General features: G+C 46.6%; 1 protein-coding gene across 2 annotated transcripts in view; it reads left to right on the top strand.

Annotated features, from left to right (window-relative positions):
• The window catches only part of MRPS6 (mitochondrial ribosomal protein S6), a 48,933-nt gene extending 30,254 nt beyond the window's left edge, over window positions 1–18,679 (top strand). For both annotated transcript variants that reach the window (XM_080918999.1, XM_080918998.1), the window contains exons 3-4: window positions 8,854–8,993; window positions 18,192–18,679. In XM_080918999.1, the coding sequence (XP_080775125.1) occupies window positions 8,854–8,993; window positions 18,192–18,384 (333 nt within the window). In that variant the 3' untranslated portion in view covers window positions 18,385–18,679. The remainder of the gene's footprint in view (window positions 1–8,853; window positions 8,994–18,191) is intronic.
• Window positions 18,680–20,156: the final 1,477 nt, after the last annotated feature.

Below are 20,156 nucleotides of genomic sequence, written 5' to 3'. Positions count from 1 at the left end.
GAGCAGCAACAAAGAGCCACACCATCGCTGTGTTAAACAGACTGCAAGATGGATGCTTACAGAATGAGAGCCAACACAGGGTGGGGTACCACCTTGTTCTGCTTCTGCTGGGAATGTGTGCGGCAGGTGGCATACATGGATGTCTGTAAATGGCTTTTAAAAGTGCTAGGAATATGGATTTGGGGATTTCAAATACATTTTTGAAAATAATTGACTTTCATTAGGAAGCAGACACATCCATCCATCCAACCACCCACCCATCCATCCATCCACCCATCCACCCACCCATCCATCCATCCATCCATCCATCCATCCATCCACCCATCCATCCATCCACCCATCCATCGTATTCACTAGCAATAGAACGATGCTAACCTCCCTGCCCTAATAATGTTCATTCCACTCCCATTCAGTCCATCCTTGTTCTGGGGAGTTTTATCTAAAGATCTCATTACTCAGGTTTTCCCTCAAAAGTTCTCTCTGATAATTTTTCCCCATCCTCTACAGAAGTAAATAGACTCATAATTTTAAAACATTGCCTTTGTTTTCTGCCACTATAACAAAGTAACAGAGACAATAATTCGTGAAGAGTGTAAGTTCCTTTGAGTCATAGTGGTAACTGGGAAGTTCAGGAACTTGGTGCTTGCATCCCTCATGCCACCTCCCAGTCCAGCATGTTGAGGACCTTGTTGAGTTGTGACATCAATGGCATCAGGCAGTAATGAAGTCCGAGTATGGCAGAGCACTGCAGAGAAAATACATGCAGCAAATGGAGACTGCTGCTCTTTGACTTGTTCCCCTCCGGTCCCCGTGGAAGTCTCTATTACACTGCGGCAGGCTCCCTATAGCCATGCCAAAAGGTGTGCAAGACTTAGGGTTTGCTGACCCTGTTTTCATAGATTTTCAGAGTCTTTGAATTTTTGTAGCTCTAAATCCTCTGCATGCTCTAGAAACCCAAAGGCACAGTAACTGACTGACCACCGTCCTTGCTGTCCTAACTCACCCCGGCTGTTCCTCACACTTGCTCTCTATCTTTGGTTTTGAGTCAGGAAGTGCATTTGCTTTATTGTGCATTTCTGCCTTTCAAAAATTAGGATTTGCTTCTTCTTTGCAGCAAAGATTTTCTTTGTTATTTCTTATGTTTTCTGTCTATTTGATCCCTTCCTCCTTTCCAGTTGGATCAAACAGTAAGCAATTCATACTTCTGGGCTCTGACCTATGTGCTCATCAGATGCGTGTTCAGCTCCTCATCTCCAGGGACGTGAAGAGGTTTGTTTAGGAGAAGGAATTTGCAGTGATTCCAGTAGTGGAATGCTCACAGGATCACTGAGGAAAGGCACATGTCTTACAAATATCTCAAGGGACAAAGTTGTTCCTAAAATTTTTGTTTTTCAAAAAAGGTGCTTTTATGACCTTGGTGTATCTGCCCTGCTTTCTATGGTAAAAGAATAAATGAAGTACCTCTGCCCCATCGTCTGAGCTGCAGCACCTCTGCCCTGTCTAGTTGACGGGCTCTTGTGTCCTGTTGCTCAGCAGGATGTGCCAAAGCCTGTTTCTGATTTGTTTGTCTTAGTTAAAAAAAAAAAAAAAGTAAAGAATACTTAATAGAGTCATCTAATTGATATTTTTCTGAACATTGCCCTGACATCGAGAAGATGCGCAGAACCTAACTAGGATTTCTTTATGCTGTCGGATTCCCTGCTGCTTCAACCCTCCCATAGCATCTCTGGCACTCAGGACTGTTCTTCACATGGGAAGAGGTTGAAATAACAGACAGCCATCAGCAAGCTCGCTCCTTATCAGTCTCCACCTGACCCCTGCTCTCACCGCCTATTTCGGGAGCTGTGGCATTTCACTTACTTGCTGCCATAGTAACCAGGACTTATGCCTGTTGTCTCTCATCCTTTATTCATCTGGAAGAGGGTGGGAAGATAGAAGAGGATCCTGGGTTTGTGGAATGTTCTTAGAATGGTAAACATGGGCACCTGAGATTTGGTCTTGTTTCCTGATGAAGAAGTAGAAGCCACCTGCTGGGCCTGCTGTTCAGACTGCTCTCACGGACGGCTGTAGTACCACAAAGAAAAGATTTATTCCTTAAATCAGACACAGAAAAGTTCTCTGTGTCTAAATGAGGCCACTCAGATTCCAAAAGAAAGACCTGTGTTCTCCCTATGCAGATCCCAGTCTATGACGTGTGCATGTGTACACACGCATATACATAAACAGCTATAAGCGTGTACAGTATACTGTAGAAAGGACCAAGGGAACCTAACAGGAAGGACAGAACACAGGCAGAGAGACCGTCGTGGAGGAGAATCTAAAGCTAATTGTTTTTCTAGTTACACTTGTTCTTAGTTGGTGTGTCGTCTCACGGTGGGTAAGTACAAACGTGACTGGAAGTGGAAGTGTCACAGTCCTCAGTGAAGCTCCAGCCTTCAGAAGGCCACCCTGACTGTAGAAGTTTCCTGAGACATGTAGTGTGTGGACCGGGCAAGGGCTTGTTTAAGTGGTTTCTTTAACTTAGCAGTGTAACATTTACCACCATGAGGTCATTACAACAAGGCGAAAATGTCTTTGGGGTTTTCGGGATGTCTCAGGAGGTGGAAATTGTCTGGGTGAGCCAGGGGACCTGAGTGGGATCCTTCGAACCCACATAAAGGTAGGAGAGAACTGGCGCCGTCAGGTTTTCACACACACCTACACATCACTCTCACACAGAATGGTAGTCAATGAAGAAGCACTAGGCAGAATCTCCATGTGACACAATGACCCCACTTCTGGGCTGAATCTGACAGAAGCAATCAATATATCAGGGAAACTCTCCATGTGTGACAGCAATGTTCAGTACAGACAAGGCGCGGAACCTGTCTCTGAGGCCATCAGAGGTGAGCGACGGATAGAGGACATGCAGAGATACATAGTGAAATGCTCAGATAGAAAAGCTCTCATTCACCTGCACCAGAAAGGAGTCTGAAGGGTACATCATTGCATGTCCTAAGCTGGCACAGGACACACTCAGGAGCTTACTTCTGAAGAAGCTAAAAATGTCAGCCCCACAGGGGAAGAGAGCAGACTGGTTGCCAGAGACTGGTCAGCACAAGTTAGTAATGGAGACGAACAGTAGGAGGGGAAGTGGGTTACAACTGAAGCAGCTTGGTGGGTAACTGAGAAACTTAGCCACTCTGCAGAGCGGGAGGATGGCTTTTGTGTTCCTAGCACAAAGTTGTGATGTTTAGGTGTTGGTGAGATGGATTAAGCTAATGAACACTAGTGGGTTGCCCCCCCCCCCAGCTTACTGTTTAGCAGCATTGTAGGTGAGTTCTGAAGAATCTGAAACCATCAACAGAACACTGCTGTGAGTCAGAAACAACTCAGTGGCTTCCATACTGACTGCCCCACATTGCAGCTCCTGTCTCCCTGCTCTCCTGCGCCTTTTTATCACTTTAGCTGCTACTCTGTTTCAGGGGCTGGCTGAACTTTGCTTTCTCTAACCTACCACTTAACAGTGGCTGTCTCTTCTCTGAGCTCTGCCAATGATGTTTCCTCTCATGTGAGTTTTGCCTGTGCTTTAATCAGCCACTTGTCAGTGACGGTCTCCCTGCCTGCAGTGTGCTTTAACAGGAGTCCGCTTCGCAGCCCTGTCTGTCCCCTGGGGGTAGATTTCATAGTGAGCAACTTGGACATACTTATCTGTGGGAAGAAACTTTGAAAACAATGTTTCCAGATAAGTATTTTGAGCCATAAGGAATAGTATTTGGTTTGTTCCTGATTCTCTCAAAATGACAGTTTCAAAAGGCTTGACTTCCATTTCTGGTACCAGGGAACTTGGCAGCTAGTAGCAAAGGTGTGTACACAACCTTCTCTTCTACAGCTCACTCACTCCTTGTTATTTTGTGTTTTTTTTTTTTTTCCCCAGAGCTGAGGGCCGAACCCATGGTCTTGCACTTGCTAGGCAAGCACTCTACCACTGAGCTAAATCCCCAACTCCTCCCTCACTCCTTGTAAATCATGTTCAAGTGGCACAGTGAAGGTTGGTGGGTGCTTTGCCCATAACTGTTACTGAATACTGTAAATGATTTTATGCTTTGCAGAGTGACCATTTGGTATGCCTGCACTATAAATCTTGCAGGATTTAGTCAAATACCGTCTTTAGTCTGTTGCATTACTGGGACAACTGTGAAAACATTGGATTTGCTACTGCAGTCAGTGTCCTGCTGAGTAGCAGGAGGAGACTTAGTACCGGAGCATGATGGGAGGAGTGCATCCCGCCCAGCACAGGAGGAAGAGAACAGCCTCGAATACTTCAGCTAGATGGACAGCCCACGGAACTGTAGAGAGCATCAGTTCCCTCAGTGATAACGTTCAGTGGAAACAGCATCAACTCACCAGTTAAAGATGCAGACATACTGGGTTAGAAAATAAGAGCAGCTATCTGTTGCCTTAAACATTTCGCTGGCAAAGATATCAGGAAACTAAGTCAAAGGATAAAAGTCAACTTGCCCAAAAAATGGAGGCTGGAAAGAAGCTGGTATAGCTAATTCCATACCAAAACTAGTCAGAAGAGAGAAACTACTTCTGATAGAACCATTGTAAATATAGATGTGCTAAATCTTGGGCTCCCAATTTCTTGAAACAAACACTAAAGACTCTGTTACAGTAATGACAGGAGACTTTAATACTCCACTCTTACAGGTCTTCAAAACTCAGTCAACAAAGGAGTTAAATCACATCATAGGGCAATTGGAATTAACAGATGTTCACATTACAGTTTATCCAACAGATAAGAAAACATGATCTCAGTGCCCCGTGGAATTGTCCATCAAACTTAAGGTAGACCAACTGCAGTACTTCTCAACTCTAGATAGCAAGCAAAAGAACTTTTTCTGCAAAAGCTAGTGTTAGCCTGATGTCAGCACCATATGGGGCAGAACAAAGAGACCCGTTTCTCTGATGAGCATAAATGTAAAACTTCTCAACAAAATATTTGCAAACTTAATTCAAGACAGAAGTCAAGAAAAAAAAAAAAACACATTACTACCAAGTTAGTTTCATTTCAAGGTTGTAGGATGGTATATATATGAATCTGTGGGTTTAATTCATAATATAAACTTAAAAACAGACATCATGGTGACCATCTTGATGCAAGAAAGGTCTTTATCAAAGTTTTGGCAGTTGTGGGCAAATGAGGACCAGAAAGAACATTGTCAGCATGGTAGACTGTCGTGAGTGTATAGTCAACGTTGCGCTAACAGGAGAAAAACAACATTTCTTACACACTCTGAAATGAGGCAGATTTCCTCTGGTGTCGTACTTGAGCTCTTACCCAGAGCAACAGGAAAGAGCAGAACGTTCAGAGGCTGCAGTAGGACAAAGTCACACTGACCTGTTTGTGCATGCCATGACACTGTGTAAGGCACCCTGTGCACTCCAAAGCTGATGTGTGCTTTAGGAAAGTATCGGGGTACAGTCAACACAAGATCGGTGCTCTTTGTCTGGATCAATAGTGAACTTGCTAGGAAAGTACCCGTTCTTCATACATAGCAGCAGCAACAAAAACTGTAGGGATAAGCCAGCTACATAGATTAAACTTGAAAGACACCAAAGAAATTGAAAGCAGTGGTAGAAGAGGGCAGATTTTTCTATGCCATGGATCAATAGGATTAATGTTAGAACTGGGTATGTTACTGAGAGCAGTCTATAGGTTCAGTGCAGCCCCTAACAAAGTACAACTAGGAGAATAGAATTCTAAAATCCACATGGAGAATAAAGTACCCTGTCTAGTCAAATCTGTCCTAAGCAGACAGCACACTCTGGAAGTACCATAATATCTGAGTTAAAATTACAGTACAGAATCATAGTGACAGACAGCGTGCTGCAGGCACAGAAGCAGACTTGTAGACCCCGTGGGACTGAATGGAGAACCTAGAAATGAGCCCATGTGGCTACCGTACCCTGATTTTTTACCCAGGTGTGAAAAGCACACTGAAAAAGTGGTAACTTCTGGTTACCCAGCATGCAAAAGAATGAAGTCACATTCCTGTCTTTAATCTTGCACAAAAATCAAAGTGAATAAATGACAATAATATAAACCACGAGATGCTAAGGGAGACATTAGGGAAAACACTTCAGACTACAGGCACAGGCAAGAACTTTCTGGCAAAAAGACTCAACGGCACAGGAAGTAAACCCAAGTATTTGCTAGTGGGGTTCCATGAAATTGAAAGGGATCTGAGCTCTCAGCATAGTACAAAGATGGGCTGCAGATGGGAGCAGGTCTAACACCTCTGTGTCAGATGGGTCATGTTTAGGATGTATAAAGAACTACAGACGTTAAATACCAACCCCCAGTTTTGTAATCAGCAAGTGAACCAATCCACGGAACAGTTGTCAAAGTCACAAACACAGATGATCAGTAAACACTTCAAGATGTGTTTAGCATCTTTAGCCATCAGGTAAAGCTTGGAACTGTGGGAAAGAAATAAGAAAAAATTGGTGAATACATAAAATAGATAACAATGTGTTGTATTGTTTACTATTATAAAATGCAGATCAACTGTACAAGTTTAGAAGTTAGCATACTTGCCAGGCATACTTGCTTATTTCTGTATTCCCAGCATTTGGGAGGCTGAGGCAGATAATTGTCAAAAATTTGAGGCCAGCTGGGATTACCTGGTAAGTTCTAGACTAACCTAGGCTACAGAGTAAGGTCCTGTCTCAAAACAAAAAAACAAGCTGAAATGACACAGCACATTTTTAGTTGAAAGTGTCAGGGGAATTAAAGGCAAAGTCTAAGTTGTGTGTGTGCACCTGTGAGTGAGTGCTGTGTAACAGGACCGTGGTTCCCAGCCAGGTCTTGTAGTGCAGTGAGCTCTTTTGTTGCTCCTACAGTGAGCTCGGGTGTCACCAGGAGTCTGCGTAAAGCCCAGAATGAAGCTGACCACCATGAGTAATTCCTTTCTGAGCTCTGCTGTAGCAAGGTGATTGTTGGATATCAGGTTTTTCAGCGCATGTAGTGCACGAAACATCTGATATATGCTAGTTGACTGTTGACAGTTCATCAGCAAGACTTCTGGTTAACTGGCCAGGAGTTAGGTATTTGAATAGTCAAGGTTAGCTTTGGATTTGGGGCTTCAGGTGTAGGGGGGCTTGGCACAGACAAACTGCTGTTGTTTTAGGCTCTACTGTAGGCAGAATGCTACAGTAACATAACTCCAGATAGGCACTAGCTTTTTTACCAGTGGATTCTTCAGCACTACACAAGGCCATATGTCTCAAGATGTGAGTTAGGCTAGGAATGGTCCATGGACATGTGAGTTAGGGAATTGGTTGTGAGCCTATGGCAAGTTGGGGCTGACTGTTCATCAGCCTGCTGACCCGTCTGCTGGGAATTCTCTTTCTAAACTCGGGCACTGGCTATTCCGTGACTTCTGGTGCCTTTTAGGGTGAATGGACTGAGGCCCTGCTGGTTTCCTCACCCCTTCACAGTATAGAGCAGAGGCTGGCTACCTAGTAATTATCAGGTTGGTGGGGGCATCTGGTCTCTGTTGTAACTACAGATCTGCTTTAAGCATAAACAGCTGTAAACACTTCAAATGCATGAGCTGGCTGTGTTCCCATAAAACTTAATTTGTCAAAATAAAGTTTGAGGCCCTATCTTTGGGAGTCTGCTTTATTTTGAGGTAAGGTATATAAAAATATTGAGCAACCTTAATAACCAAAAATATTTTCTCTCGCAGTTTCTCTTTAAAAATTCTATTTAATGTGCGTGAGTGTAGGCTCGCTTTCCTCAGTGCACTTAGAGGTGACTTGTGAGCCAGGCCTTTCCATCTACCCCGTGGGTTCCAGAGATTAAGCTCAGATTGGAACTGAGCACCGTAAGCCACTGAACAATCTCAGCAGCCCTCAGTGTTCTTTAAACTACTGACTAATTTGAAATTTCAGCAAAACAAGTAAGTCCGCTCACGCACGGCTTGATCTTGACAGAGTGAAAGAATTTGCTTTGTTCTAAGCTGCCTTCCTGTTAGGGAGCTGTTTTCTTTGTTGACAGATATGATAAGATCCTTTTCTAAGAAGAATGTTTCTTTGTGTTTATATGGTGTGTGTGTGTGTGTGTGTGTGTGTGTGTACACTTATTTACCTGTGTCTGTAGGGGTGGGATGGGGGTGAGAACACAGGTTTACTTTAGGTATTTCTACATTTTACCTGCCACCTTCGTTTTTGACACTTGCTCTCTCACTAGACCTGTGCCCAGAGTTTGGCTAGGAGGCTGGCCAGTGAGCCCTCGACTCTGCGTGCACCCATACAAGTGCACACACATGCACATGTCTGTGTCACGATCACTGTCCTTTTCTGTTGTCTGGTCCCCTTACATGTGTCTTTTTAAAACTCTTTCATAGAGCATTAGCTAAATATTATTAGTAAATTGTTTAGTAGATTATTAGAGGGTGTAGGTTGGATCCTTTGCCAATTTTCCTTTGGGATTCAACCCTTTCCCACTTACCTGTGGCTGGTCAGGTGCCCTGCCAATAGGCTGACCTGGGATTTCTGTCTGCGTCATAGACAAGAGCAGACAGTGACTGGAGCTCTTTGAGCCTGTTGAGGCTCCTGAGAGAAGCCGTTAGTTCTGCCTCCCAGATCCACGGAGCTGCGCTGGCCCCTCAACTCTCTTTCCTGTGTATCTGTGAGCCGTCTTACACCTTAAATGCCGCTTGTCCTGTTGCACTTTAAGTTAGCTAAAACCAGTTTCACTTGCTTTTATCTAGAGACCTCCAGCAGTATGGACTTAATCATCCAGTTTTCATATTGATGGTGATTTTTTTTCCTTTTCTCTTTAAAAATGAAAACATAAAACAGCCAGAGACTGCTGCTGCTTTGAAGCGTACAATAGAATCCCTGATGGACCGAGGAGCCATAGTGAGAAACTTGGAAAACCTGGGTGAGCGTGCACTCCCATACAGGATCTCCAGTCACAGCCAGAAGCACAGCCGAGGAGGGTAAGCTTCCCCAAGAAGTGGATTCAGAGTGGGCTTGGGAAAGAATACTCTGCATCTTAGAAATTGTCACAGTGCTGCTGCCATTAGGTCCCAGGTGTGCTGGGCGTCCTTCAGGTACCACTCACAAAAGCATTGTTGTGTCTGGGATTGGGATTCTACACTGACCACACCATGTGGGTCAGAACAGAAAGCCACGAACAGAGTGACAGCCTACAGGCTCCTGCTGGGGGAAGCTCTGTTTTCTGCATCAGAACTTTTGCCTTCAGAATACCTCAGGTTACACATACATAGGCAAAGTAGTTTTCTATGGCTTAGAGCTGGAGCCAGCCACACAGAGGTGATCTGTCCACTCCACACAGCGTGGACATTTCTGAAGGTGTTCTGCAGTCACCAGCATCTGTGGATGTCCTTGGGTATTGAATTTCAAGTCTCATGTTTGAGTTTTCTTGGGGGCACCATCACGGTGTGTGTCTCAGACTCAAGTGGTCTGGGAATTCTCACACTGCAGATACGTCATTGCCTTGCCTTGTTTTGTGTTCAGCTTCTTGTGAGGGCCTTGCCAGACTGCCCGAGTGTTGCTAGGAAACAGAAAGTACCAGTGGCTGGGCTTCTTCCACAGTCATAACAAGGATGGAGTGTGTGTGTGTGTGTGTGTGTGTGTGTGTGTGTGTGTGCGCGCTCGAGTGCATGTGCATGCAATGGAGAAAGGGAGGGTGGGAGGGAGGGAGATAAGGAAGAAGAGAGAAAGATAGGGAGGGAGAGAGGGGGAGAGAGGAGAGAAAAAGTAGAGGAAGAACCCCTAGCAAAAAAGGGGCTTTGCAGTTTACTTCATGTGTGCACTGTTAGCAAGCACAGAAGTAGGTACCTCAGTTCACTACGTGTGTGAACTGTGAACAGGTGCCGCGAGGAGGACCTCAGGTTTTAGGTTTGTGTTGCTGAGAACAGTCACTGCCTACATTTATCTGTTGAAGGTCCTGTTTCCAAAGTCTTTTATCTGAATACTAATCTACGGAGATTCAGAACAAACATTGGGTGTGTGATATCAGTTACTCGTGGGGCCTTATATGACCTTTATCTCTATAGACACATTGGCATATCTGTGGTGAGGAGCCTTTCTGTAAGAAGTGCTCATCTGTTTTATGTGAGTGAGTGTGTGTGTATGTGTGTGTGTGTGTGTGTGTGTGTGTATGTGTGTGTGTGTAAGAGTGCAGGCCTGTGCAAGCCATGGAGCATGTGTGGAAGTCAGAGGACAACTCTTGATAGTTGGATCTCTCTTGCCACCTTGTAGGATGTAGGAATTGAGCTCAAGTGGTGGAGATTGTGTGCAAACTTTTCCCCTCTGAGCCCTGTTGCCAACCCAAACGTAACACTTTATTTCTATGTAGTAATCAATGTCTTCCACAGTGTTTTTTGTTAAACAACCCTGTGTGTCTAGTATACTTAGAATTGCCTGAGTAAAGGTTTCTTATTGCCTGCCTTAGAGAGCTTGAGGCCAGTCGGATTCTTCAGAGTTATTAAGCCTAGCCTCCCTTGTTGTAGGCATTTTCCCTATTTGACAGATCGCTTGTATGTATTGTGGGTAATACACCATGATATCCCATAGAAATTGCACTGGAAATAGCTAACAAACAAGATTGGCTAGACGATGACACGTTTAGCATTTAAAGTTTTGTTTCATCTCAGAGCTCTGAAGGTTGTGACATGTACTCAGAGTTTGGCCAAGGCACGGACACTGTATGTAGGAGTCAGTGTGTGTGATTAATTACTTAAGCCTATATGTCCTCCAGGAGCCACGTTCATATGCTGTGTGACCATGAGCTATAGGTGATGGCTTCCACAGGTCTCAGATGATGCTTGGCCTTGTCAGGGTTGCTGGTGTCACAGTTTTCCGTGGATTGGGTGTCTTGGTGCGTGTGCTAGCTAGGTAGCAGCAGGGGGAATGTGAATAGAGTTGCTCTCACTGCAGGAGTGCCAGACACGGGCAGGGAGTCTGCCACACGGCTACTGCTCAGTGGGACAGAGCAGTGCATTGCCTTTCTCTCAGGTCCCCCATTGGTGCCTTGCTGCGCATAGGCCACAGCTGAAGAAGAGAGTAAAGAGAAAAGTGCTTAGGTGGGGAAAGATTTGTCGTTGGAGGGTTAGCTGGACTGCCTCCCTAAGACGAGGAAGGTACACTTAAAATGGCTCTGATATTATTATTTATTCATAATGCCAGGTCTATAACCAGTTTATGCCAAGAAGAAAAATGTCATTATTGCACATACTAATTTGGTTGGGTCCTTGAGAAACAGGTATGTTCTGGAGCCTGGCCTGCAAGTCTGCTGCTGGGAACCTGCTTGCTCTCTACAACACCTTGATGGCACAATTCCCAGGCCAGTCTACAGATCAAGTACTCACTGTCTCCAAGGGTCATAGAATTGGGGCGGGGGTATTCATGCTCAGCTGAGAATCATCTAAAACTTACTAAAAATGTTCTTGTGTGTTCCGCCTGGCTCCAAATGGAGCCTGGTCTGGTCACTCTTATCAGTGATGGATCATGATCATATACCAGAGCAGGCTGTAACAGATCCTTCTGATGTGTAGCCCAGTGGAGTGGTTGGGTTCTGGATGGAAGCCCTGGCTTCAGTTACCACCGGTGTCATAGGCAGTGCCTGGAAGCCGTTGGAGTACAACCCAGAGCTGCTAGTCCCACTCAGGCTTCCACAGACTCACCTTGAACCTGTTTGGTGGAGCGGGAACCTTTGTGGGTATCCCTGGTTGTCACACATTGCAGAGGGAGCAACGGGAGTAGATGTTTTATTGACCCTTTCTAAAAAGGGCTAGCATCTCCCTGAGGCCTAGTGATACCCTATTGCAGACAGAGCAGCCAGCTTCACTCCAGGGCTGCTCTTTACAGTAAATGCTGGAGGGAGGCCATCTCTCAGTGCTGAACTGTCGTGCGTCAGGTGGCCTGCGGCTGACCAGGAGACTGGACTCACTTCCATGTCCATAGGAACTTTTTGGTTGTGAAAGGAGTTCTGGCCTTACATTTGGGTAGATGCTTAATGCTCTGCTGGCTATGTGCAGGGTACCCTTCTGTTTACAGCTGAACAGAGTGATCAGAATAAGCAGCTCTTTGGTGAAGGAGTGGAATTTTACTGACTGCTCCCACGTGTGTCTGCAGCTTACTTACTCCAAGAGCGCTGGCACCCTTTCTAGAGGAGACCGAGTCTCCTGTAGTTTTCCTCTTAGTAACATTCTGTGCTCTTATGTTTTCCTGCCAGCGTCATGTCAAGGCCTGTGCCATGGCTCCCTTTCTGTGTGTAGATGCTTTGCGGCTTATTTTGGGATGGGGATGCTGTATCCTGAAGGTTTCTTTTAAGTGGCATTTCCCCTAAGATTTGTAGAATTACTCACTTTTTAAAATACATGAGAGCCAACAGATAGGTAGAAAAAAAAATGGCGTTTGTCTGTAGGCAGCCTTTGGCATTAAGGTGAATAATCCGCTGCCTTTGTGAAGTATGAAATCAGAAAGGTTTAACCAACACAGTCTAGGAACAGGCATCCACACAGATCAACTCTTGTGTTCAAACAAACAGGTTCCAAGATGCTCTGGTGCTGCAGAGCCCTCCCACCCTCCCAACCTCCCCCACCCACTGGGAGCCACTGAGCAATTCAGTGGAAAATTCCACTGTGTGCCACTGGGAAGGGGAGGATATCTGAGAGGGACAGTGACAAAGAATATAACTCCAGTTTAAGCGAGCTCTTTTTGTGGGGTACAGACAAGTGGAGTTTGAAGATTGTGGCCTTTATATCTAAGAACATTACCTGGACATGTTTCTTTCCCCAACATCTCTAGCAGTGGGGTTGGGGGCTCAGCCCTGGGCAGCAACATAGCCTTGTATCAGACTCTGACCTTTTGGTGCTGAAGAGTGAGGGCTGGCTTTTAGAGGCGTGGCTGGTCTGAAGCTGGTTCCCTGGGAGAGCACTGCTGTGCAGAGCCGGCTTGGAGGCATTCTTCCCAGGACTGACTGTGGGAAATCATATGAAGCCATTTCTCTAGTTCTTTTCAGATCTCTGGAGCCCTGCTCTTTGTGGTGGAGAGTTTGGTGGTGCTATAGTGACTTAAATTCAGAGGAGGGTAAGTTGCTACCTGCAGATCATTTTGTGCAGAAGCAGTTACTTTGGAACATTGCATCTGTAATGAGATGTACTTTAGAATCGTGAACCTGTTGGGCCCCACCTCTCCCTGCTTGGAGGCAGTGAGCCCCTCACTTCCACCTCTGTGGTGTTGATGTGCAGCAAGTGACAGCTCTGTCTAGTTGGAAGCACATGCAGAAAACAGACCTTTAAAGTAAACACTGCTGGGCTCTGTGTTCAAGGTGCCATAGGACTGTCACCCCGGGTGACTGCTGCTGTGTGCTGTCCTCTGTGTACAGCATGCGCTTTAAAAAGCTGGTTGTGAATTGTAATTAGATTTTTAGATTGTCACACTGATTTTTTTCTTCCAAAATGATCTGTCCACTTACTGGTTCCATTAATGGTTAAAATAAAAGTGGGAATGGAAACGAATTAGAGGGTTTCTCTGTTTCCATTTTACTGGCTTGTCCTCTTCCAGGCCTGTTACCACGAGTGAGGCACTCACAGCAACACGGATGGAGATAAGGGAAGGTCCACACCAAGACCTCCCGAGCTTTGTTTCTGCCCAAGTTGCTGAGCTCAACAGTTCCCGTTGTAGGGCTGCAGTCCTGAAAGTGAGTGAGGTATAGGTTGGTTTCCTTGGAGACCCTGGGTTTTTCTTTTATTCATCTCTCCTCTGGACCTGGCTGTGGAGCCTGAGGTAGCTGTAGGGAGTTGATAGCAGAGCTGCCTTCTCAGCACAGGTCTCGGTTTTATGTCTTTATGGTGGTCAGGAGAAAGACAGCATGCTACCTTCCAAAGTTCTTCATCCTCCAGGGCGTGTATGTGGGCCAGTTCTGTGAGTGGCACAGCTGTGTCTGCGGGTCTGGGGTGGTCTCTCAGTGTTCGGTTGTCTGGGGCCCACAACTGAGTGTGCATGGGCGTGGCCTGGAGGGTTTTGTGGAAGCTGTAGGAGCCCTAGCACCAAACCTGGGTGACTTTTTAAATGTCAGTTGGCCAAAGGACTGTCCTAAAAGGCTGGAGCCTGTGCATCTGGTTTTTCTGCTGTACACATTTGCTTAGTTTAGATAATAGTTAAGAAAAAAAAAAAGGATACTGTGAAAGCAACAAGGGACCTTGCAACTCTCTTTTGTGTGAGAAGCCACGTGCTCAGACTGAGCCACTCAGGCATACAGGTGGAGTATGCCTGGACCTTGAGGAGGCGGAGGAAGGAGAGGAAGAGGTGGTGAAGGTTGTTTGGCTTTCAAGGAGAGGTAAATACAGTATATCTGCCCATCTCTACTTTCCCCTTCTCTGTTGGGTGTTTCCTTTTCATGGAAATTTCCATGGTGTAATGAAGAGCCAGGGTAGTAGAAACAGTCTTTGCTCACATCAGCCCCAGGCACAGATCAACAATGTGATAAGCTTGAGATGACAGTCACATGCTGTGGTTGTGGGCACAAACCCACTTGCAGTTTGGCCAGAGCTCTTGTTTGGGTTTGCCAATGGACCGGTGGAAGTGAGCTAAAGGGTAGAGGTCACAGGGTATTATAGCAATGGAGACCCCCAGAAGCCAGAAAACTACCAATTCTGAAGACCTCCAAGCTTATGGTTTATCCTTGAGAAGCCTCCAGAATGCCAGTACTGTGTGTATCAAGAGATGAGGTGTATCCAGGAGCTGCAGTCTAGAGCCCTGGCTTTCACGGTACACTGTGGGAAAAGTAGACCATTTCCCTTTCTGGTTGTCATTTCCTCAAATGAAGGAATTGGGCTATATTTTCCTATCAGTTACAGCCCATAATTCTGTAACTCTTTTGGTCCCAGCATTGTCAGGAGTTTCATATGTGTCTGGGACTGGAAAGACTGATCTGTTTGATCCTCACTGCGGCCACACACGCAGCAGGGTGAGGGAGGATGCCATAGAAGCCTCCTGAGTCTCTGTTCTTCTTGACATTGGATTGCGAAGTTGAGAGAGACTGCATAGGAACCCATAGTGTAGAGAAGGATGCTGGGCCCAGACTGACACTCAGCCTCATGTCCTCTTCTTCCGTTTCCTCGGCTGACGCACACAGGGTTCTACTGCCCTCCACCCTTCTCCTCAGAAGATGTCGAAGAGACGTGATCTGGCTCTGTACTTCCATTCTGGGCATTCTTTCTGTTCTTACTGCAGAGTGTGTGCACTAAAGCTTTGTGTGCGTTCGGATGGTCTGGTAAGCAGTGACCAGGAAGACTGCGGCCATTGACTGGTTGAGCATCTGTAAATGTACTTTCTCTCACACCGTCAAGATTTTTCTGCCTACAGGTGTGCTTGAGGACTCTATGAGGCAGTCGAGTGGAAAGTGGGAGAAAGCACTGCTACTGTTTTCTGTTGCTAAAGCCACGGTCGTCTTTAAATACATGGACTCCGGATCATAGGAAAGCAGAAGTCAGAACTTAGAGAGGAAAGGCTTGGGGCGTCGTAGAGCTGACAGTAGTGCTGGAACAGAATCAGTCCCTCCTTGTCCCCTGTTAGTGCAGGGCTGTGCATGCACCAAAGCAGGAGACACAAAGTTTAAAAAAAAAGTCCTCTTAGAGAGAGTGGGTGTGCTCAGAAGACACTGCTGTCAGCCCAGTGTGGCGGGGATGTAGTTGGGAAGAATATTGTGATAAATGCCAAGTAAAGGAACGAATGGACAACAGGACAAAAGAAATGCTGGGGACTGAGTTGGGTTAAAGCATCCCAGCTGTCACCAGGTGGCCACACTGAAATGGGTGAGTAAGAGATACGGGCCATTAGCATGGAGGGGTCGTTTGAGGCATGGGGTATGGCAGCCTGGATGAGAAATGTCCCACACAGGCTCCTGTACTTGAATACTGAGTTTCTAGTTGGTGCTGTAGGAACATTTAGGAAGTGCCTGCCTGAGGGGCTTTGAGGGTTAACTCTCTGCTTCTAAGTTGTATCTTATTGGTTTACTTTCAAGCGTCTTTTCCTGTACTTTATCAAGGTCTTCCTTTGGTCTGTTCCATTTACAGCTTCTTAAATTAAGGCCTATTTTGTTTTTGTTTTAAATTAATTTGTTGATATTTTTAATTAAAGTTTGAGAGTTCTTTGTATGCTGGGCTCAGGTATTTTATTAGTGATATAATTAGCAGATCCTGTCCTTTCACTTAAGGAGCCGTCTTTAACGTTGGTGGTCTCCTTTGGTGAGCTCTCCTAGTAATTGTACTTTTTGTGCTGTCTGGTGAACTTGGCTTAATCCCCAGGTCAGAAAGGCTTGCTTTCTTTTAGAAATTGGGTGTTTGATTTCACCCTGTTCCAGCTTTGAGCTAATTTTCCTGAATGGAACACAAGTATGGAACAGACTGCACTCTTTCAGGCACTAAGGACACAGAATTGGCGAACCACTGCTTGTTGAGAAGACATTTTTCCTCCATCTTGTCTTTACATGGGTCCGTGTGGTTATGGCATCCACATGGGTCCCCATGGGTCTCTGTGATCATGAGGTCTGCATGGGTCCGTGTGGTCATGAGGTCCCCATGGGTCCGTGTGGTCATGAGGTCTGCATGGGTCCGTGTGGTCATGAGGTCTGCATGGGTCCGTGTGGTCATGAGGTCTGCATGGGTCTGTGTGGTCATGAGGTCCTTACAGCTCTGAGTGGTCATGAGGTCCTTACAGCTCTGAGTGGTCATGAGGTCCCATGGGTCCGTGTGGTCATGAGGTCCTTACAGCTCTGAGTGGTCATGGCGTCTGCATCACTATTGCTCTTTACGTCTTGAAAAGAGGTGGTGCTTGTTCAGCTTTATTCTCTATCAGAGGTGTTCGGCTGTTGTACATTCTTGGTATCTATTTGAACTTGAAAATGAACTTGGTTGGTCTTTTGTTTGAGTTGTTGAAACTGTGAGTCAGATCGGCCTGCTTGCCTCTGTTCTTCACCTCTGGCTCCTCTCAGTGCTCAAGTCTTTTCTGTTTGTCTGTCTGTTGGTGACCCAGAGAGCTTCATCTGGTTGTTTACAGGGCATAAGCCTGTGCACACAGAACGGCCATAGAGAGAGCGCGCCTTTCTGCACCGTGCAGCAGAGTCTAGCCAGCGGGCAGAGACCTCCTGCCCAGGTCCTGTTATAAAAGTGGTGGACAGTAAACATGTCTGCCGTGCTCGTGGGGAAGCCGTGACTGCTCAGAGCATGGCTGTGGGGTGAGAAGACCACAGACCTGAGAAGTAGGTGTGACCACCGAGAGGAACATTGGTGGGGCTGTGCTTTGAGAGTTGGGAGAGTGCGGGCTACAAAGACAGCTCTCAGCCAGCTAGAACATGGCCAGGCCTTGGAGTGTCCTGCTCACGGTCTACCCACGCTGTCCAGATCAAGCAGCACAATGGGGCCTACACTCTGCGCCTGCTCTTGGTTTCTGAGATATGATCAGGCTGTGAATTCACTGTAGAGGCCAGCTGGCTTTGACCTGAGGTGCTGCCCTGCCTTTGCATCTTGAATGCTGGCGTGCACAGTGACACTCGGCTACTTCAGAGTGTAGACATCGGGGTGGGCAGAGGACAGTCCTGTGACATTGTCCAGCAGGGTGTTGATTTGGTTTTGCTGCACGTCTGTCTGTCTGTCTGTCTCTCTGTCATTCAGCATCAGGCTGACATGAATGATTAATGTTGCATAGGCTTAGTTCCTGTTCCTAAGGTGAGCACCAGGTGGGAGTCTGCCCTTTGTCCTTTTCCTTACTGTGCAAAGTGGCTGGCTACCTGGTAGGCGGCCTGATTCTCTTAGGTGAACTGAGTCACAGGTGAAATCCTTGGGAAATTAGAGGACCATCTAATAAGTGTTTCCACAGGAAGAATCAGTAGAAGATGTGAAATCATTGTCGTTGATAGGGTAGAAAGTTGTGCGTACACAGTCTCACACCTATTCTGTGTTACTCCTGCTGTACCTGGTGTCACAGCCTTCCTGCCGCTGTGAAGGTGGCTCCCACTGACGTTTACAGGGATGCAGTGAGAGATGCAGTCTGGAAGGAGGCTTGGAGTAGTGATCTCTGTCTGGGAGAGTGAAGGTCACACCACGGAACAAAGAGGTGTGCTGACCTTCAGATACAGGAATTCACCCACTTCTGTCTTGTTGCAGGTATTTCTTGGTGGATTTCTATGCCCCAACAAGTGCTGTGGAAAACATATTGGAACACTTGGCACGAGACATCGATGTGGTTAGACCAAATATTGTGAAGCACCCTCTGACCCAGGAAGTAAAAGAATGTGGCGGCATAGTCCCAGTCCCGCTTGAAGAGAAGCTGTATTCAACAAAGAGGAGAAAGAAGTAAAAAGACTCACCAGAGTGTGGCCTGACATTGTTCTCAGTCCACTGTGGCGCTGATAGGTTATTGTCTAGGACGCTTGCCCATGACGGTTTTTGCTGCAGGAGGTGGGAACTGCTGGCTGAGACCTGCCCTGTCATCTCTGCTGAGATTTCACCCTCGTCATGTCGTCGGTGGGGCGGGGGCGGTGTTCACTGTGCCACTGCGGCATTTCCAAGAGCAGGTGTGTGCCACTCACACTGGGTTGTCTTGCAGACCTTGTGGAACACAGAGCAGGGCAATAAACACGGCTTTACCAGCACTGACTGTGTGTTGCCTCTCCCTGTTCCCCAGCACGCTGTGCCCCCAAAGCTGGCAGCTCCTTGTGCCGTGACACCCCAAACTGTTCTGAGCACCCCGAAGTTTGCGATCTGGGCAAGTGAGTTGCTGGACTGATGGGCAGGCTACGTAATTTGCACTTCTGTCCATGTGGCAGTGAGCGGAGGGGGCCATGAGTGTTGGACCAGTGTGTGGTCTCATCACTAGCTTCTGCCTCCTGCTCCACTGTCCCTCAGCCCTGGAAGCCTTTGAAGAAGGCAGTGGGATGGTGTCTGCTAGGGTTTTCTCTGGAGTAGTAATCCAGGGAATATTAGTATAGAGTGCTAATCATAGCTCATCCTTGGCCTCCCTGGAGCTGGTGAAAGGAATGGCCCCTCAGACTTCTCAGATGGTCCCCGTTCAGGGTTAAGCATTGTCACAGGTGACAGCTGCTGTTGCTAAGAGCTTGGGGCTGGCTGTGCTGATTTACACAATGCAGTTGTCTTACCACAGGGGAGGAGAAGGACAAGGGTGTGCACCCAGGGCTTCCTTTGCAGAGCTTCCTGTCTCTGCCTTGGCTGGTTCGTTTGTTACTGCCCGTGCTCATGGGAGCACCTGCTTCACCTTCTTTCAAGCAAAAAGTATAAAAACTGTTTCTGAAGAGCAGTAGGTCAGGGCTGGAGGCGTGGCTCAGAGGTTAAGAGCACTGGCTGCTTTCCCACAGAACCCACATCCAATTCCCAGCACCCTCGTGGCTGCTCACAACCATCTGAAATGGTTGTCCCTCTTCTGGTTTGGTGCCCTCTTCTGGCCTCATTGGGCACTGCATGCATGCAGTGCACAAAGTAAAAATAAGACAAATTTAAAACAAACAGATCAGAATTCATGACTAGGAAGGAAAGGGATGGAGTAGAGATTACCTGTGGAAATATACCACTTCCTGTTCAGTTTGAATCACCTAGAACCGAAGCTGTTGTCAGGGCTCACAAGAGTCCCCCACTCATCCACCAGGCAGCTTGCATCCCATGAGTCTTTACTTGGGTGTTGTTATCTCAGGCTGTGAAGTCCATATTGCAGGCCATGTGTGCTAACCTCACCTAATCTTTCCAGGCCTTTAAAGGGAGCGTTGTTACTCATGCTTTTTGGATGACGAAGCTTGACATGGATTTGACCTGGAACCCAGTTGCCACATAGTAGCTGGGGTCTTGTATTGGGGACTCTGATAATTGGTTCTGGTCTATCTGACGTTGTTTCTCATGTTATTGTTGCTTGGGGGTTAGCATCAAGCGTGGCTCCTGCTCAGCCCTCCGAACACACCATTGGGCGTTCATGGGCAGGCAAGTATTCAGAGCCCTGTGGCACAGTTAGGGTGTTAGGAAGGAGGCTTGCTAAGTAGAACAGCTGTGTGTGCTGTGTCCTATTTGGTTGCTTTAAAATAAAGTCACTGTCCCTCTGTCCCAAGTAATGCTATACAGTTGGCC

Source organism: Micromys minutus (assembly GCF_963924665.1).
Source record: "Micromys minutus genome assembly, chromosome: 7".
Classification (NCBI taxonomy): Eukaryota; Metazoa; Chordata; class Mammalia; order Rodentia; family Muridae; genus Micromys; species Micromys minutus.
This window is presented reverse-complemented; position numbering and strand designations above follow the sequence as displayed.